The sequence below is a fragment of the Sardina pilchardus genome, chromosome 8 (assembly GCF_963854185.1).
Source record: "Sardina pilchardus chromosome 8, fSarPil1.1, whole genome shotgun sequence".
Taxonomy (NCBI): Eukaryota; Metazoa; Chordata; class Actinopteri; order Clupeiformes; family Clupeidae; genus Sardina; species Sardina pilchardus.
This window is the reverse complement of record NC_085001.1, coordinates 18,651,394-18,672,109: the sequence shown is the minus strand read 5'-3', so window position 1 is coordinate 18,672,109 and position 20,716 is coordinate 18,651,394. Positions and strand designations below refer to the sequence as shown.

Sequence of the window (20,716 nt, the reverse complement as noted above, 5' to 3'; positions counted from 1 at the left end):
TCAAACAATACTTTTTCTAATTCAAACAAAAATCAATTAATCAAAATACCAAATACAAAATCTAAACAAAAAAAATAAAGTCGAAAAAAAAAAATCTAAACTCGCAAAAAAAATCTAAACTCGCAAACAAATTATTTGTGTAGTTGCAAAAAAAAAACTGTTTGAATAACTTGTCTTTTGGTTTACAATAACAACAATCATTTGCAGCGACATCATTCGTTTGTTTGCTCCTGGCTTTTTCAGTTTCGATTCTGGCTCTCGCGTTTGCGCTGCCTGTTTCTTTGCTTGCGATTCTGGCACAAACTTCACATATGGGTGGGTGTCTGTGGGGTGCATTCCTATTGGCTGATGCGTTTTGACTGACAGCTTTACTATGGATTCAAGCGCAAGAGCTACCCACCCCCCTCCCCTCCCCAGTAGGTAGTGGTGCAACGCTCTTTTTGGCCACTATGTACAGGTATATTCGATGTGGCGCTATTGAGCGCAGTATGTCAACCGCCATATGAAGAAGAAGAAGATATTGACCACAGTAAGTTCCGTGGAGCTAGCTACACCAAAGCCATCGATGGGCTACACGCGTTATGGACTCAAAACAATGGGTTTTCCTCACTACTCATTAATCCAAGGTAAGAAGTGTCATCTAATTTGTTATGGGTCTAATTTTCACGTTTATGTGGGATGTTATGGCGTAGTTGTTACAATACTGACGCTGGTTTTAAGGTATCAGATGGCTATCTTAGCATCGTAGGTTTGTCCACATCCAAACGAGGCTTTTGATGAAATGTCGCACTACAGTAGCCTAAATTATGAATTCATACCATGTATTTATTTGTTCAGAAGTATATTGTTAATGTCCTCGCGTTATATAAGCGTATGTGTCCGATTATGTCATGAAATATCGCTATGTTGTCAACGGTAGTCTAGCATAGTATGAGCGCGATGGTGCGATCTATCTGTGGTCAGTTCATCAATGGCCCTGGCGATCTCTGGAGGTCCACTCTTTGTGAACGTTTGGAGACCACAGACATAGTATAACCTTAGTTAGAGTATTGGTTCATTTGCCTGAGAAAGACCCAAGGGTCGAAACGTTACTTTTTGTAAACATGGGAGCTCAAGCAGTGTTGCCAACGTTACCTTCTTCTGTTACATCTCCCCAGGAAATGTTATTAAGCACTGTGACCAGCTCTGTCTTTTGATTAGTACATGTAATTTGTCTTTTGCTTGTGCTTGTGTGTTTGTGCAGAACAACTCATCGTGATGGAGCACCTGTACTCCCTGATACAGCAGGATCTGAGGGGATTCCTCAGACAGGACGCAGATGTGGATTGACAACATCCTGCAGTTTGACCTGTTCAACCGACCTCTTCTCTGTCCCATACACACCTTTGTCCCATACACGTCTTTGGTCAACCTCTGCTTCATTGCCATCACAACCATCGGTCCCTGTTTCATCTGCAGCACAACACAGCACAGCTGACGGCCTCTTCTCCATCTGCAGCACAGCACCACACACCAGACAGAGTCCGCTGCGTCTTTCACACACCTGGTGGATCCTATTGTGTGCCTCACATACCTGAGAGACTCTGCTCCACAGTACCTGCAGGCTCTGCCCTGCCCCACCCCTCGCACACCCGATGGACCTAGCTGTGTCCCTCACATACACAATGCACTGTACCCCATCCCTCACACAGCCGATGGACCTAGCTGTGTCCCTCACATACACAATGCGCTGTACCCCATCACTCACACACCCGATGGATCTAGCTGTGTCCCTCACATACACAATGCGCTGTACCCCATCCCTCACACACCCAACAGACCCTGTTGTGTCTCTAACACACACAGCAGGCTTTGCCCAGCCCCTCAGGGTGGCTCTGAAATCTGTGGCTTTCACACTCCCAACAGACGCTGCTCTCTCCCTCACACACCCGGCTGGCTCTGCCCGGTCCGTTGCACACCTGCAGACTTCCAGCCGCCACAAACCCAGCTCACCCTTCTCCTGCTGTGTCCTTTACAAACCAAAAAACGCAGCTATGCTCCGCACATGACTAGCTGACTCTGCCTGGTCCCTTGCACACCCAGTGGACGTGGACACTGTTGTGACTGTTGATATTGATATTGCTGTTATTGTTGATATACATAGGTTTCTCGTTTACCAACTATACTGGCTGCGCACGCATCCGAGAGGCAGAAAATGCCAAGCTACATTACAAAGTTACCAAGTAGTTGGATGTTAAGAATGGTAAGCTTATATGCTATGATTAATTAAGCAATGAAAAAGTGATGTTATCTTCCAAAAAAATGTATTTATTCAGTCAGAGTTCCCAAAAGTACAGCTTGATGATGGTATTGACAAACATACTGGGAAGGCAGAGCGCCGAAGCGCGTCTGTGTGAATAAATGGTGATTGCTTATGCATAGTGCGGCCTGTTCTCTTGTTTTCATTGACAAACATAGCACATCAGTTATGAAACCATGCTGTGTGATGGATGTATATCAGGTTCATGTAACAACAGGCCACATTTAATTTTATGTGTTTGACTTCATGGCGGGCCACATGAAACAGAGCAGAGGGCCGCATGTGGCCCCTGGGCCTTAGTTTGCCCACCCCTGTTGTAGTAGCATGTCAAATTAGTTTATCCAATCATATGAAAGGAGTTTTGACAAGGCCCTGCCTTCTGAAATACATTTCCAATGGAGTAGTTCCAGATGAATGTGAGGAGCTAGGTGGAACGAAATTCAAGTGGTGAGTCAGGTTAACATACAGTAAGTAGTATGTAAAATAATTCAATTTTATTGTCCTTTATTCAAAACAACACTTATTCTAATAAAGTCAAACTGCAGGATGTTGTCAATCCACATCTGCGTCCTGTCTGAGGAATCCCCTCAGATCCTGCTGTATCAGGGAGTACAGGTGCTCCATCACGATGAGTTGTTCTGCACAAACACACAAGCACAAGCAAAAGACAAATTACATGTACTAATCAAAAGACAGAGCTGGTCACAGTGCTTAATAACATTTCCTGGGGAGATGTAACAGAAGAAGGTAACGTTGGCAACACTGCTTGAGCTCCCATGTTTACAAAAAGTAACGTTTCGACCCTTGGGTCTTTCTCAGGCAAATGAACCAATACTCTAACTAAGGTTATACTATGTCTGTGGTCTCCAAACGTTCACAATGAATTCATAATTTAGGCTACTGTAGTGCGACATTTCATCAAAAGCCTCGTTTGTATGTGGACAAACCTACGATGCTAAGATAGCCATCTGATACCTTAAAACCAGCGTCAGTATTGTAACAACTACGCCATAACATCCCACATAAACGTGAAAATTAGACCCATAACAAATTAGATTACACTTCTTACCTTGGGTTAATGAGTAGTGAGGAAAACCCATTGTTTTGAGTCCATAACGCGTGTAGCCCATCGATGGCTTTGGTGTAGCTAGCTCCACGGAACTACTTACTGTGGTCAATATCTTCTTCTTCTTCATATGGCGGTTGACATACTGTGCTCAATAGCGCCACATCGCATATACCTGTACATAGTGGCCAAAAAGAGCGTTGCACCACTACCTGGGGGGGAGGTGGGTAGCTCTTGCGCTTGAATCCATAGTAAAGCTGTCAGTCAAAACGCATCAGCCAATAGGAATGCACCCCACAGACACCCACCCACATGTGAAGTTTGTGCCAGAATCGCAAGCAAAGAAACAGGCAGCGCAAACGCGAGAGCCAGAATCGAAACTGAAAAAGCCAGGAGCAAACAAACGAATGATGTCGCTGCAAATGACTGTTGTTATTGTAAACCAAAAGACAAGTTATTCAAACAGTTTTTTTTTGCAACTACACAAATAATTTGTTTGCGAGTTTAGATTTTTTTTTTCGACTTTATTTTTTTTGTTTAGATTTTGTATTTGGTATTTTGATTAATTGATTTTTGTTTGAATTTGAAAAAGTATTGTTTGAACTTTTTGGCACAAACGAAACTCCATAGATTGTTAGCAGCTTTAGGGAAAATGGCTAATCCATAGAATTCAGACCAAACCATGGCTATAGGGTCCAAATTGTCCTAAATGTTTTTACACAATGTCTTAAACTGAAAAAAAAAGAACATTGATATTATTCTTTTGTCAAGCTCCTTGCTGTCTTTGATGCCATGAGTTATAAGCAAAAGGAGGGTGACATTATGTTTGCCAGTATTTGGACAAAAAATATGACCACAGTGTACCAAAAGCTATTGGTCTGCAATGTATGGGATAAGTAGGCTATACACAACATGATGCTTTATAAAATAATGTTTCAACTCAAATGTGATTAACTGCAAAATATTGCACATATGTTCATAATTCATCCCAAGATTGACATGAATCGAAATGTATATCCATGCTTCTGGCAACAGAATATTTTCCACCTACGGCTGCCTCTAATTTCCATTCCACATTAGGTGAAAATGCATTGCATTTGAGGTAATCTTTCAACAAAAATGCTGAGATTGTTTGTGCCCTTTCATTTGGACGATACATGTGAAACAGACTATTTGCTCGGAGCAAAGTGGACAAATATTGGTCTGATTTTACGGAATCTCATCGCCTCCACAGATGTCATTGTGTGAGTCATTTTTTACTCTGAATTGCTACATTCACAGGAGCCCATGCAGGACCAATCTCTCAGTCCGCAGACAGAGCCCAGGGCCCTACCTCTGCCACTCCTGCCAAATTCACTCATTTGTCAAAGGGTCTCCGTGATCACACACTGACAAATCCCCCGTGTCTCCCGCACTGTCAAGCCCTGGCGCTGGAAATCAAAAGACAAAAGAGCAGAGAGAGGGAGTGAAAGAGAGAGAGAGAGAGAGAGAGAGAGAGAAAGAGAGAGGGAGAGAGAAAGAGAGAGGGAGAGAGCACAGAGGCCCCAGCCACTTCATTTAAAAAATGCCGGAGCATTCAAAGCCTCCTGTGTGTGCCTTTTGAAAAACGCCCCATTTTAGGGCCGCTGGGTGATTAAGATTACAAGGAAATAAAAATCACTTACATTGTGGATTATTATTGGATTTCATAATAACCTCCGACGGATAATTACGCCACACTTAAACTTTTCATTTCAAAAGGATCCAGTAACAACAGTGAGTGCGGACTGGGTGGGAAATGAACAGGACCTGATTGCACACAGCTTGCTGAAATTAGGCCTGACTCCTATAGAGGCAATGCTAATAACAAAGAAGGAAATGATGTGTGTGTGTGTGTGTGTACATGTGCACATGTGTGTGTATGCGTACATATGTGTGCACAAATGTGTGTGTGTGTGTGTGTGTGTGTGTGTGTGGCTGTTTCAGAGACTGAAAGATGATCAGGTGCAGGAACAGCTTAAGGGGGAATGTGTTTAGCTCCTGACAACCGTGGCGACACACACCACTACAGCCCTGACAGCTCTGGCAACCCATCTCTTTGTCCGGCACTTTCTCTCCCCTCCCCCGTTCCTTGAGGCTCAGGAAATCCCTCCAAGAGTTAAATCCTCCTCGCCACTTCGACGTGACCTGTCTGTCATGGCTACACTTCTCCCAGAGTGCAACACACGGGAGAGAATGTGGGCATCTGCTTTGGCGACATAAACCGACAAGCCGAGAGCCAGATAAGAGACATTCTTGGGCGGCACAGCAACAAGCCATGGACAGGGCCTGCTTGATATCGGTCCTTGTTGTTTTGATGTGCTAAATAGCTGGCCTTCAACACCCAAGCCAACTGCTGAGTGAGTCACTGTGTAGCCAAGGGTACAGAGAGATAGCCAGATGTCTGAAGTCAATGGAGCTTGGCATGGCCTTATTCCATAGTAAGATAATTGCAACATGTTTCCTCAAAATGCCATGTGACACAGCACAGCTATTTGTAATATGAAAACATTCTGTGAAAAACACACCCAGTGCTCTCAAAATGGAGGTCAAATCGTTTATGGCAACACGTATGTGCTTTCGTATTATTTGATGTTGTGGCGTGTCAGAGGTAATTTTGAAATGCCTCAATCACATTGAATACAGTTAGACTATATTTACCTTCCTCAGTGTGGAGATCTTATCGCGACTTTAAGCAAACAGTGGGCCGTCGCACGTACACATGGGAACTTCTGCAGGGCAAGGTAGGCATTTGGGGTGTGTTTTTCTGTCCGTCGTCCAAGCTTACAAAGGCCCTCTTGGCTAATCTGCAAACAATCCACTCTGCAGATCCTGGTGCAAGTGGGGAAACAGCCCTTAAGCTGTGACATTAACGAACAGAGCGAGATAAGATAGGGGAGTGTTATCGTGTGCTCCTGCACAGATACCAGATAAGTGCTTTTTCAAAGCACGCTGCCAGATGGGGCCTGCTACACAGTCCAGGCCCCCAATCTCTCTCAGCCAGCGGTGGAATGCTTCGCGTTTCTGTGGATAGGGCCAGTTTCCGAAGTCATCTGCTATCGCTTTATTAGTGTGTGCACCCATATTGCTCCCCAGTTGACACTAGATAAATAATACCAAACACAACAATGTGTACATTAGTGCTCCGGTTAAAATAGAGGTCAGCTCCGGGTCTGAACGACTGTAGCGGTGTCAGTATGTGACAACTAAAACAAGACGAGATGATAACATTTTTTTTTTTATCTTGTCTGCGGTGATGTCAGCTCTGTGGAATGTCATGGGTTTAGCAATCAGGCAACAATCTATTTCAGGTTTTTCGAGTGAGAGCCAGTCGTTGGCTGTCTGTGCTATTCTTTGTGGTGAAATCTGACCGGTAGCGACCCATGAACACAATGTAAGTATAGTGTGCCAACACAAAGTATTTTTCCTTCACAAAGGCTGACAGAAATGGTGTGAAAACATGGTGCCAATGAAGGTACTGAAGAACTGAAAGAACTGAATTATGTCGGGCTGCATCATGTACTTAACATAAATCCACCCATTTCTCTCTATTTGAAAACAACTGTTCCAGCACCCTTTTGTGCGATTGGAGTTTTTCTGATGTGAACTTTTTGAACAATACCTGGCTGAGAATCCATGCCGGCTATGCACACTTAGCAAATCAACAGGAGATCACTTCCAGAATACAATGGTTTGTGTACACAGATACACACAGACACACACAGACACACACACACACACACACACACACACACACACACAATCAGCATGACAGCAATTCAGTGGGCTTCTGAACACAGCCTCAGACATGATCGCTTTGTGTGTTTTCTTTAAGAACAATTTGAAAGGATGATGTTTTTCTTGTGTTGTATTCTCAAAGCATCAATTTACCTATATCAACACCAACTCCTTCCTCAAACGTGTAGCTAGACAATAGCAACAACTTACATGAATGTGTGTGGTATACAGTATGCATAATAACTTTAGGAAGCAGATAGCATCAAAATACACGTGAGGGGTCTGATAAGCAAAGTAGAGCTACAGCTGCCAAATGAACACCAAGGCCTTTCCAAAACACACGACAGTTTGAGGTCTTAATATTGAGTACTCTTCCACCAATACAGGAAAAAGGGAAGTGAATGGAAGGTGCAAATGCTATGAACATTCATAGGAGGATTTTGTACCTTCCATTTATTTTAAAGTCATATCTAAAATACTTTCTACACGTTTAAACACCTTTGTCCTTCTTGTGAAGAGCACCATTTGAGCTTGACAAAGCTAAAATGCTTCCAGTCACACGGACACAGCATGAGGTGGAGCTTCCAGGTCTCTCACACAACCTGATGGAATCAGGAGGCGTTGCTAACCAAAAACTGGAAAGAGCAGGAAACAGACAGCCGGTCCCAAACAAAGGCTTACTGTAATTGATCCATTTTCTTTGGTGTCAATGTGCTCTGCACTGGGAGCACTTTTGCTGGCAGGTGGAGACAAATTGTTTTCCCCCACTGAACATTGTGTTTGGGTTAGCCATTGTGCTCAGACAAAACAACATAACATTGTTATGTTAAGTGCAAGGAGCACTGTAAACACACTACTGAAGTGCCCCCCCCCCCCCCTTGTTATCACTCACAAGAGCTTTTACAGACACTAAAGAGCTACAGTATGAGGCTTATGCACTAAATAGGAACTTTATATACTGCTAAAATATCCTCTGCCTATGTGTTCAAATGTGTCAAGGTACAGTATGTTTGGCCTTGGTATTAATGCAAAGTGTCATCACTTTCTTTAAGCAATGGAATATTTTAAAGATGTACTGCAGTAGTACTACACTGGTTGAAGTCAGAAACTCCCTAGCTGGATTTAGGGAGTGAAATTTTTAAAAAAAAGTGAAGAGGATATTTTCCATTAGATATAATTTGAACCAGAGTATTCCATCTTTAATGGAAACACAGAGATTTACATGATCTATCTTTCATTTCAGGAGTAATTGCTCTTCTCCATCCACCATGATAATATTAATAACAGTCTTAAAATGCCCTGCCAAATGTACCTTCATTACAAGAGATTTATGCTGATTCAAGTAATCTATTCTGTCGCCTTTGAAAAAAAAAAAAAAGGTATGAGATATTAAAATCAACCATGCCAGATAAAATATGTGTACTTGTAAGTGAAGTGGTGAGAAATGCGTATGAACATCAGACATTGGTGGGATAAGTCTTTATTCTCCTCCCGCGGCTCTGAAAAGAATCTTTCATCTTGGCCGTTGCCAAATAGCTCTGAGGCAATCCGCTAACACTGGGCCAGGCAACGTGCTAACAGAACTCCAGAGGAATACTGTCAAGACAAGTTTAATATTTAAATAAAGTACACTTTTGGCTCGTCCAAGCGTGTCGTGTTGTTACCAGCTGGCAAAACGTCCTTCCCTCCCTCAGTCGAACACGGAGGCACATTTGATTAACGTCTCAATGACTAATTGTGTACTCCCAATGTGCCAAATTGGAAGGGGTTTTGTGTGCATACGATCTGCTTCAAGATTCTCGCTCTCAAGAGCTTCTGAGGGGGGCCCTCTTTCCCCCTCTCTCCCTTTCCCTCTCTCTCTCCACCTCCCCCTCACTCTTCACTTGGTTGGCCCACACAAGGCACAGGGTGGCGAGGGCACCATGCCAGGCTCTCCGACCTCCACTCAGGGGAAGGGACTACCTCTGCCAGCTGCACCCAGCTGCACAAACGTTTCCTTTCCCCCCCCCCCCCCCAACACATTTTGCACAGCTCGCGTATACATAATACTGCCAGTGTGTGGGCATTGGGTAGGGGGAGTGTGTAAAATGAACAAATGACACTCCAATTTGAATGAAAGTGGAGGAAGAGAATTAAATTGACCAGCAGCTCCTCTCCCCACCCAATCTCCCTCCTGCTATGCCCCCCAACCCGGGCTCCACTCACTCTGCTAGCTCACAGAGAGTTCTGTTTTGAAACGTGTTGATTTATATTTGACACTTCAGGCCCCCGCGTGTGTGTTGCTTTACGCCGGGCCGTGACACAGGGCGCGTTTGCCACTGGACTGGAGGTGCAAAGACATTAGCCAGCACTTTGTCACTGCTGACTGGAATTCACACCGTCTGGGCAGCTTTCTGCTCAACGCTCCGGTGACGCGACTGGCCTGGAAAATGTCAGCTGTTGATCTGTTGACGCGGAGACCTATAAAAAGATTAGGGTGGGAGTTGAGTAATAGTCATACGCAACCTTTAAAGGAGATAAAATAATAACCATGGTACATTTACGACCGCGCCCTTTAGCGTAACGCAACTCCGTGTTTACAAACATACATGGAACACAAATACTTACACCGGGTAAATGAGTATGCACATACCGTCTCTAGATTTTTGGTATTTTCAATTCAACACAGCCCTGGGCCTTGCTTGGCTGATTTGACTGAAGAAGGGAATCTCAGCAGTGGACCCGTGCTGTTATAATGGGCTTGCTCACCGAGCGGAACTCCCCCAAAATCTGTAGGTCCCATGGTGCCTGGTGCAATTCGAATGTGATCATTGCGCCCCAGCCTCATTACCAATCTCCACTGCCAAAACACTCTCTAAGTGGGAACTAATGCAATGGCCCTCGCAGGGATATTTCAGCAATGGGAAACATTAACTTGCTTAACAAAAAAAAAAAAACAGCCACAGCAGGCCTATCTTTTTGTTTATTTCATGTCTGGTGGGGGGCATTTGGACAGGTATGACCTCATGATAAGAAAGTGCATAAAATCCCAATACCCAAAGATTTGCAATGATAGGAAAATCGGCCAAGACTGACGACAGATTGATTTGGTGAAAAGGTCAAAAAGAAAATGTACGTAGCTTTGCAACACAATAAACAAAACCGATGGGCCTTTGTACAGCAACACCTCTGGATGGGTTGTCCATGTAAAAAGGTTTGATGCAGTGAATAGAGGAGGGAGACAGGCTGCGTTTTCCTGAGGTAAACAACACAGTAAAAAAAACACTCTGCAATTACAGGCTGGTGGTGTAAGTTGTCTCTGCAGACTGAATGATTGGCCAAGAAAGCACAGGCGCTAAAGCCAGGATCAGCGCAGTAAACACCAGCTCTCACTCTGCACACGCCCCGGCTCAATTACAGCGCTCCCAAATTGAAAGTGATCACGTTTTAAATCTTCCCAATGCACCGCTCTGGTGTTTTCCGCCTGGCAATCTAGTCCACAAGACCCCCCCTCCCCCTAACACCCCCCCCCCTCTCCCCCTCCCCTTTTAACACGAAAAAGCTGTGCCTAGAGGTCTGCCAGACACAGGGGGACATTGATTTTCAATAACATCCTTTAATGACCTCGCAGGTTTGATGTGCGCTGTCATTACGCTCTGATACCCGGGGACGTGAGCCAGGCGGGTCACTAGCCGAGAAACAGATGGGAAGCGCGGAGGGCATTAGAAGGATGAATAGTGGGTCTCAGGACAGTCACTGAGAGAGGCAGAGCAAGAGAGGTGAAGAGAGATGGAGGGAGGGAGAGAGGGAGAGGGAGAGAGGGAGATGGAGAGAGAGAGTGGGGCCAGAGCCAGGTGGACGGATAATGGGCCATAGCAGTGCTGACCTACACTTCCTCTTCCTGCTCGAGAGAGACTAGAGGGCCTTCTGGGCTTATTAGCCAAACACACACGCAGGAGAGTGGAAAGGAGAAGAGTGGAGCAGCATGGAGGAGGTGGAGGTGGAGGTGGAGAGTGGTGGTGGTGGCGGAGGGCACTCGCTCCCTCTCTCTCTCCCCTCACATCCGATCGCCTGCCTCCCAGGCACTGCTTCTGTTAATGAGTGCAGACCGCAGGTCAATACGCCGCTCGCCTGTGAGTCAATAACGGTTACCTGCAACACAAACACTCAAAACCTGCTTTCTCACAAAATCAATGTTCTATTAGTCCTTCTCCCGCTCCCCTCATCTCATCGATTCGCGAGGAAGACTAGACTTTATTGCATGAAAATGTCAGACTAAAATGATAATAATTGGAAATAAAATATGAATGAGCTATTGGATACGGCTCTAATAAAGAAAGTAAGCACATTCATAAGCTCTCCACAGCGGGAATTGGTGTATTGCATTTTTGGTCAGGGACATCATATTAGTGTTTAACCTCAGGTTACGGGTGCCATTTTCCACCGCTAATAGAGCATGGGCGTTAAGTATGAGCTCTCTGTCTGAGGACACAATGATGCTACTGGCAGCACACATTAAAATGAAGCACCAGACAGTCTGCAGATATAAGGTCCAACCTTTATTCCGTACATTTTTAAAACCATGAATGTTCATTTTTCATTTTTTGCACGCCTAAAACTCTACTTGTTTTGTATACAAGAGTCTAAGAAAAGAAGAAACTGCACAACACCACAAGGTCGACAGAGAAAGTCTATTGCCGCCCAATCAATCAATCAATCAATCAATCTCTCTCCTCCCAAGTTCTCTAGGGCTGCAAGACTGGTTTGTTTCTATGAAAGTTTGTCTTGGACCTGGCAGGCTCTAGTTCAGTTTTGTAATCCTTTGTTTGAAAAACAGATGGGTGTCAGTAATCCAGGTTCCTTCCTCATAAAATATTCCCAATATCACTTGCAGGTTGTACTCCATCACGGTCTTCCAATGCGTTGTTGCATAGATTGCATGTCTTCACTCTATGACCGCGCTTTAATGCTTGCCTTCTTTTTGATTGCGCTGGCTGGTCTGTTACCATGGTTTCATTTCGGAAGTGGTTTCAATTTTATTTTAATTTTGTTTTTCTAGAAACATTTAAAAAGCCTAGTAAATTTACATGGTAATTTTTCGTCTCGAGGAATATCAACAAGATATTTACATTGTTTTTCTTTACAATAACCAAACAGGGATAATACACTTTTGTCTGCGTATCTCAAAGGCAAACCAAGTGAACAAAACCACCTTAAATGTAATTTGTAAATGTAATGTAATCGTCAGCAGTGAGAACTTTAAGGTACCGTAGGGAAAATTGACTGTTCAAGCAATTCTTTAAAAAAAAATCCAGCCTCCACTGTGGACATGATTTAGGTCGTACAGTGAACAGGAATAGATATTGGGGGAAATGTGACATACTGTAATGCAACAATATGCAAATTCATAAAAATAATGTCTATACATGGAAAGATAATAGGAAATGTACAAACTCATTTCATAATTTCACTTTTCACACGAAAAAATGATAGAAGAATTGGATTAATATATTAATATCAATTTTTAAATTGGTAATGAACATATGCTTTGAGTTTCAACTTTTTTCCAAACCAACCTTCTCTGCAAGTCCATATAAAATAATGGCGTGTGCTTCTTCAGCTGTACAAATCTTTGTACAATTTATACACGTCTCTTTCAATTTGTTTTTACATTTTTGATTTTCGCTCAGGAAAATAAGTGCATTCTGTCTTCAGAATGGGAGAGACTCCTCTCCAAAGTCAATCCAGATAAGTGAAGCTATCGCGCCTCAACCTCTTTGGGGTTTCGGGAGGGGGAGTAATCGCGGGGGTCCTGGGTGGTGAGGGGGGTAGTCCGTCTGGGCGAGGACGGCCTGGCGCTCCCCGAGGGCACGAGTGGCGGTGGGGCACTTAGCGCTGCGGTGGGAGGCGTGCGGTTGAGAAGGCCGTTGTGCCCGGTAGAGGGGCTGAGTCTCGGGTAAGGCATCCCCCCGAGGTGCGACATGAAGGGGGGCATGTGCGGGAGGTGTCCCTCCATGGGCGACTGGTGCAGCTGGTGCAGGCGCGCCCGGTCCAGCTCCTCGCGCAGGTGCATGCGCTCGCGCTCCTCGACTTGCTGCCGCATGCGCTCCTGCTCGCGCCGCACCTCCATCAGGTGCTCGTGGTGCGCGTAGTCGTGCGGCTCGCGCTCCCGGTAGCCGCGCTCGGCCGCCTCGGCGTACGGCGAGCCCTGCTGGAAGCGCTGCACCTGCTCGGCGCGCAGCTGGAAGTCCATGCGCCGCTGCAGGTCCAGGTTGCGGTAGGCCTCGCGCAGCGGGTCCCAGCTGAAGGCCGGGTGCTGCTGCAGGCGCTCGCGGCCCGCCGCTGCCGCCGCCGCCAGCGGACTCACGCCCATGAAGGGCGCCATGCGGGCGCGGTCCAGCACGTTCAGGCTGCCCATCTGGTGCATGGCCGACATGGAGAGCGGCAGCGAGTGCGGCATGGGCACGCCGTGGAGGGCGGCCGAGGTCGGGAGGTCGCTGCAGCGCGGCGAGGGCGGAGGGTGCTGGTGGGCCATCTGCGGGTGGAGGTGGTGCGGGCCGGAGGGGGCGGGAGGCGCAGGTGGAGGGGGAGGCACCGCGGGCTGTGAGGAGGGCTCGGACCCCACCACCATCACCTCCTGCTCCTCCTTGCGCTCCTCCTTGATCTTCATGTCGTTCTTGACCTTGTGGATCATCTCGGACGGCGGCTCCTTGCGGTCGCCGTCCTTCATGGGCAGAGGAGGAGGAGGGGCCACGGCGGCCATCTTGAGACCGGTGTCGGGGTTGATGGCCTTGGAGTAAGGCGAGGGCGAGCGGTGAATGGGCTTGCACGGGTCCTCGGAGGAGCGCCGCTCCTGGACCTCCTTGCCGGGCGAGCGGCTCTCCTTCACCTTGATGTCGGCCATCATGGCGGCCTCTCGGTGGCGCTCCAGCATGTCCTTCTCGGCCTCGCGGGACCGCTCCGAGCTGTGGTGGCGGCCCGAGTCGCTGGAGTTCTGGCTGTTGGAGCGAATCAGGTTGCTGATTTGGTAGCCGACCGGGGCGGAGGCCGGGGAGGACCGGTTGGAGTGGCGGTTCCGATCCAACGAATCCCTGTAGGTGCAGAGAATCAGGGGTGAGGACAAGTTAGCATCAACAAAGAAAAGGCAAAACAAAAAAAAAGTAGTATGATAAATAATGTAATGCTTTTTGGAAAGTGTAACAAAAAAACTCAAAGGAAGAGCAAAAAGTTTCGGATCAAACTAGTTCATGTTTTGGTTCGCTCGTACAAACCTGTCTTTATCTTTCTCCTCTTTTCCGATGGAGGAATCCCTTTTCTCCCTCTCCCTCTCCCGTTCCTTCTCTCGCTCTCGCTCCCGCTCCCTCTCCCTCTCTCGTTCCCGTTCTCGCTCGCGCTCGTGGCTGTTGGCCGAGTTGCTCCGCTCGACCTCCGCGGCCTTGGGCCACTGCGGAGGGGTCGGGAAGGAGGGAGGCGTGCGGTGGAGCCGGTTCCAGGTGTCGTGGTGGGGACTGCCGAAGCCAGGCAACCCTGGCCCGTCCTTTGGACCAAAGACGTTGTTGGCGCCTTGAGAAGAAAAGAAAAGAAAAGAAAGGAACAAAAAAAAGGGTACTGTGAGCACCTCTCATCATTTGACTAGCTGAATTGAAGTCTCCAGAAGCAAAAAGCAAAAGACAGACAGAGAGAGATGGACAAGACTGACCATGAGCGAAAAGAAAGAAAGAAAGAAAGAAAGAAAGAAAGAAAGAAAGAGAGAGAAAAAAAGTAGCCTCGTCTTTGTCTCAAGTCCTGAGCTCTCGCTGCGGCTCCGCTCTCTGAGAAGACTGAGAGGTTAATGGTTTTCCCCTCTCTACCTGGACTGATGGCCGACCAGTGGCCTGCTCCCCATTCACTCCGTCTCAAGGACTTTTCAGTGGAGAGTGAGTGAATTGCCCTCCGGGGTTGAGGGCTGTGAAAAAGCCAGGACTCAGCATTCCACAGAGTCTCTATTTCACTCAAATCGATTTCACTAGAGGGTGCCCAGCTTGGCAGTGGTAGGCAGAGAGCGAGAGAGAGAAAGGCAGAGAGAGAGTGAGAGAGAGAGAGAGAGAGAGAGAGAGGAAAGGAGAGGGACAGAACACACTCCACACTGGTCTAAGAACACTTAGGCAAAGTAATTAATGCATGAAAAGCAACTAAACAGCTTGCCTGTGAGAATGAGTTTTGGCCATGCAGATGTCAGATTAAGTCCTGGCAGCAAGGAGGGGGGGGGGGGGGGGGGGGGGGGCGAGGGAGTTGGGGTAGTAGCTAGCTTGTAATGCCTATCTTGTTTGTTCACTTCCCTGAGATGTTCTTTGGCATTTTTCTTGCAGAGCTAAGTGCCTATGTTTATTTGATTTCCTTCGTTATTTCTATCCCTCCCCTCCCCCACCCCACCCCTCCCCTCCCCACCCCAACTCTCCTCTCCTCGCCCTCACTGTGGTCTGACGCTTAGCTCCACTGTGTCTAGCCGTAAGGCGCAGGGCGGACAGGGGGCAAGGAGCGCTTACCGAGCGAGGGGTTGCCTAATCCTCCGAAGGCACTGCTTGAAAGGTTGCCGAGGCCGCCAAAGGTAGTGGAGCGACTAAAAGGATCTGCAAAATGCCAAACAGGGATTAGCGAGCGCTTGGTGGCTGGAGGAGTTGGACCATTCCACTCGGCTTTTCTCTTACAAGCCAGCTCTGGTATTTCCCTTTTTCTCTTCCTCTGCCTGTTTTTTTGGTGGGTAAAGCCTTCCTATCCTGTCTCTTTTTTGCCCTGTGTGTATGTGTGTGTGTGTGTGAGTGTGTGTGTGTGTGTGTATGTAAGTGTTGGCTGCTTCACAAGCTGGCTCGCCCGCTCCTAACAGGGTTGCAGGCAGGGGGTTGTGGCCGGAGGAGCAATGGATTGTGGGAAAAAGGCATTGAGCAAGGGGTGGGGTGAGGCGTTCTGAGCTGTGGCAGACGCATACTGGCCGGACCAAATTTGAAAGCGGGCCCAGTATGTGCTTCACATTTGTTATAGCTTGTCTCAAATATCCTCAGTTTAACCGTGGCAAAATCCAATCTCTCAGACAGCCTCAAAAACAAACAAACAAAACCATGGCTACCTACCTTACATGAGGCATTCGTAAATAATAATAAAAAACCTTTTATACAAACAATCCATACATCAATAAACATAGCGCACGTCGGAATACACCACTGTACTGTGCGCCTGTAGCATCTCGTCTCAACCTCCCCCTTAATCTAAATTCAATGGATGGGTTTTCTGCACCAAGAAATCCTGGCGCCTGCCCGTCATCATTTCCCCTGTGTTCAACCCCGGTGCACCAGGTGCTTATGAACCCAAATTGGATTGACTCAGACGCTTATCCTGTGAAATCACCCCGCAGCCCTGAATCCACACAATGCCTCAGATGGGAAAGAAAAGCCACGGAATACAACGGGCCAAATTATTTGCTTTGTGAATGGGTCCAAGGAAACTTTGAAGAGCCCATTGAAATGGCCTCACCCAAGGTAAAGTGTGATTTGCTGAACGGCAGCACAATCCCAATTCAACCTTGCAAAATCCCTGGGGGAGGGCGAGCAAGAAATGTGTTTTTATAAAAATCGTTTGAGCCAGACCCATTCTGGTAAAAAGAAAAAAAAAATACAAAGACCCATCTATTTAGTGTAAGGCCAGAGGATACACTGAGGAATGTTCAAAGATGTCTCTATAAAGATGTCACTTTTGATATTCTTTCTTCTATAACACTTTGAGAAAGCTGCTCGATATTTGAACTTTTCCTAGTATACACTGAACTAAAGTCAGGAGGACATCTTGAAATTTCATGAAAACCCTGTAGCTGGCTATAGCAGAAAATCACAGAAATTCAACAACAACTATTTTCAATGGCACAATTTGAAAAAAAGTAACCCCTTTTTTTTCCTCTGTTGTAACCATCTAGTCTTAATCACAAGGGGCAAGTGAGCTGACAAAGAAACAGATATTAACCAAAGGAGAGTGGAGGGAGATGAAAAATGGGGGGGCTACTTACGCTTACCTGCCAGGTGGCTCGTGGGCAGGAATCCGCTGTGGTGTGGTGAAGGGCCATAGGGCGAAGCAGCTGGATGGCCTGAACCTACAGAGCAATATGAAGGGGAACCATTTTAAGAGGTTGCAACCTGTATGCGATGAAGATAGCTAAGCTGTCCATTAAGGTTACTGAAACTGTGCTTTAAGCCTTGTGATACTGTACGTCATTGCGATGGACCCCTACAAAGTTGGTTGAATTTTATGCTAAGCTAGGATTGAAAGCTCACTGGCAACAGACTAGGACATGTATAATAAATCATTTTTGCATGTTTTTCTTATCCATACACACCAGCAAAAAGCCTACGGCTGCTATCTCAACAGAGGATATATGGTGTATGACAACATTGGTGCACATATTGAGTTGCCATCTAAAACCAGTGTTTCTCCAATGCATTTGCTGATAGTTTTTTGTTGTTTGTATTACAATAAGCATACCGTTGCCTCGGTAGAGTTGCCGTGATTGACTGTGCGGCGCTAAATTAGGCTGCGCTAACAGTGAAAACTTCAGCTATAAAGGGTTTAGAAATTCACAGATTACAGAGTGTTAAGCTGATAAACAAAGCTAATTAAGTAGATTTGCATCCCCTGTGACTACATGTTTTTTTCCCCACACTTGTGTACAAATTCACTGGATGCATGTATCATCACACAGAGGGCAAGTAAAGGTTGCACATGGCCGGGAGTTTTTGTTATGACTCGAATAAGACAGCCTGTCGAAAGTCTGAGGACTTGACCTTGTTTGTGGGGAAAGAAAATGTGTGTAGTCTCTCTCCTGGCTTGTTACAATCATTACCAGGAGAGCCAATTACAAGCTCATTTATGACACAATGCTGCATAATAACAACCTAAAGGGCACCTGTGTTCGTGTTGCCCTTCAATGCAGGGCCACCAGTCAATTACAGGTAGGAGCATGACAGGAAAGTTATTCACAGTTGGAGCGGTGGCCTACCAGCTGACACGCTCAGACAATGCTCAGTGTAACGGTAATCACTATGACTGCCCTCTGAGAGGAACAAGAAATAATAGGTGTTTCGCTGGCCAATTTCACAACAATAAGACCATAAAATCTAAATGGCTGTAACACATTCACTCCCAGGAGATGTGGACCAAAACAATCTTGACTTTTGGAAAAAGAAGGGGGTTGCTCCGGAGAACTTGGCTCAACCGGCACCTGTATTTGTGAGGCTGAGGAAGAGGAGGAAGAGGAGGAGGATGAGGAGGGGAGAGAAGTCCCACTGACCTGTGGAGGAGAATAGAGGTCGTGCCAGGTCATGGGGGTACGGGAATCCTGGGAAGACTCCTGGGCCGGGCGGCCGGCTGAACAGGTCCAGCTTCCCGTTCATGTCCAGTTTGTGAGGATCCAGCTGCATCTGCTGCGAGGGGTGGACACAGACGGGGACATTAAACGCGATGGGCAATAACAGCGGCATCATTAGCGAGATCGAGCTCGCCCGCATAAAAAACAGCCCTCTGGGGACCAGCAGGACTCTCTAATGTGAAATGTGTTCATAAAGAATTCAGAGAGCCCGAGCACAATTAAAATACATAAATACAAGAGGACGACATCAGTATGCTTGCCGCTTGCCTCGCTATCTTGGCTTATGGTACATTGCATGCGGCAATCTACACTGAAAATGGTCCGTTAAGTGTTCTTGTGCTGAGCAGAATTACAATAACAACCTTTCTTCTGCCGTCCATTGTTCTCAAATCTAATGGCTTTGTTGATGAGAGAATACATTTGTGGAGAGAGAAAAAAATGAGATAGAGGTCCTTATAAAAAAGTATTATGACTTTAAAGCCCTACAATGGTACTAAAATAACCTGAAAAAAGAACTGTGGATACAAAAGCGAATGTGAAAGCATATGAGACTCCAAGTTACAGAAGCACTCCAAAACACGTTTAAGGCCGCATTATCGCCCACAGAGGATTTGTGAGGGCACAGGACCCCATGTGGATGAGTCTACCAAGGCGATGGCGAATAGTAGGCGATAGCAGTAGGTGACAGCAGTTTCCAGTGGGTCTCTCTCACTCACACACCCACACACAAAAAGCCATGCAATCCCTGCATAAGCTATGCTTTTCCGGAGGGGGAAAAAAGTTACACCTCTCCTTGTGTCTGACCTCGTGACTATCACCTGAGCTGCGAGCTCAGCTGGCTTACCTTCATCTTCTGCTGATGGTGGTAGATTTGCCAGGCGATTTGTACATGAACCGCACACCATTTGCCAGGCTTCTGCAATAAGTAGGTGGAAAATGATACCAGTTAGCTCAAAGACCTTGGCATTAAGTGCAAATTGAAGATCTCACAGAGACAGAGAGAACAAGAGAGAGAAAGAAAGAGAGAAAGAAAGAGAGAGAACGCAAGAGTAGAGAAAGAGAAAGTGAGAGACAGAGAGAGAGTAAGAGTACAGAAAAGAGAAAGAAATTGAGCGAAACTTACTCTTACTGAGGTCCTGAAGGGATCGGGTACCTGGAAAAACAACAAGTCAAACCTGTCAGTCAACTTGGCCCCAATAACAGCAGGCGGGCAGCGCAAAGTATCCGCCGCCCGCCAAATCAAAATAAGATCTATTTAGGAGGGAGCGGCAGTGCCACCAGCTTACCCGGGGATCTTTCTGCAGGAGAGTGTGAGGTATGGCTCCAGGCCGAGCGCCCACATCCAGGGGATTAGAGGCCTAGAGACGGCAGGGGAGGAGTGTTAGAAGGACCGGGGGAAAAAATGGTAGTAAGCGGCACATAATGAGCTTGATGGAAGGTGAGATTTTAATGTGAGCAAAGTGAACTAAATCCATCCAAATCGATGGAACTGTTTTTCTATCAATTAAGTTCTTACTGCCTGGCTTCACTGGGGCGGGAGAGCTTTTTTTGTTTTTTTTTCTTTAAAAAAGGCGGCTGACTTCATCCGGGGAGCCAAAAACAAATCAACGGGCGGCCAAATCTAACGAGCCAATCACGCGCAGCTTTTGAGCCAGCGATGCGATCAGCCCCTTTAATCCATCCCAGAGCCGCAAGGCTGCTGGAACAGCGGCCACTCACTCTTGCTCTTTCCTCTCCCTCTCTCCCTCTCTCCCTCTCTCTCTCTCTCTCTCTCTCTCCCTCTCTCTCGGCGCCACAGCCTGGAGCCCAGCACGGCTTAAGGTGCTGAATGGAAGGGCCTAACTGCGCTCTAACCATCTGGAGGCCGGCCACAAAAGGTCTTAATGGAGCCGCGGGGGAATAAGGCCAGCGGATTTGGGCCAGCTTTGATTGGTGGCTTACACAGGGTCAGCGGCATTGGGCGTCTGCCAGGGCCCGATCGTCACACTCCAGCCCCGCGGCTGCTTATCTCCCAGCGAGCGGGCTGCTCACCGCTGCTAAAGCCCCCAGCAGCTTAGGGACCTTGTTTGCATAGTCCATTATTGGTTGGGAGAAGGGGGGGGGGGGGGGGGGGGCTGGGGGTTGAGTGAGGGAGTTGGGGGGGGGGGGGTACAAGAAGCTGTGGCAGATTTATCTCGGGCTGTTTTAGTTCAAATGCAGCTGCTTTCCCTGTACACAGAATGCAAAG

The 20,716-nt window shown here is 46.8% G+C and overlaps 1 protein-coding gene and 1 long non-coding RNA gene across 9 annotated transcripts in view; one reads left to right on the top strand and one right to left on the bottom strand.

Annotated features, from left to right (window-relative positions):
* LOC134088884 (uncharacterized) lies at nt 1-2,420 on the top strand. The gene is made up of 2 exons (XR_009940007.1): nt 1-626; nt 1,244-2,420. It is a non-coding gene; the product is annotated as an uncharacterized LOC134088884 (long non-coding RNA).
* A 9,218-nt stretch (nt 2,421-11,638) lies between these two features.
* Nucleotides 11,639-20,716, bottom strand: part of fbrsl1 (fibrosin-like 1) — a 251,886-nt gene continuing 242,808 nt past the window's right edge. For 5 of the 8 annotated variants that reach the window (XM_062543054.1, XM_062543056.1, XM_062543057.1 and 2 more), the window contains 8 exons: nt 19,776-19,847; nt 19,613-19,642; nt 19,334-19,405; nt 18,412-18,544; nt 17,134-17,217; nt 15,626-15,709; nt 14,372-14,663; nt 11,639-14,191 (listed from right to left, as the gene is read on the bottom strand). In XM_062543054.1, the coding sequence (XP_062399038.1) occupies nt 12,859-14,191; nt 14,372-14,663; nt 15,626-15,709; nt 17,134-17,217; nt 18,412-18,544; nt 19,334-19,405; nt 19,613-19,642; nt 19,776-19,847 (2,100 nt within the window). In that variant the 3' untranslated portion in view covers nt 11,639-12,858. The remainder of the gene's footprint in view (nt 14,192-14,371; nt 14,664-15,625; nt 15,710-17,133; nt 17,218-18,411; nt 18,545-19,333; nt 19,406-19,612; nt 19,643-19,775; nt 19,848-20,716) is intronic. The other 3 variants (XM_062543055.1, XM_062543058.1, XM_062543060.1) reach the window with 3 other exon arrangements.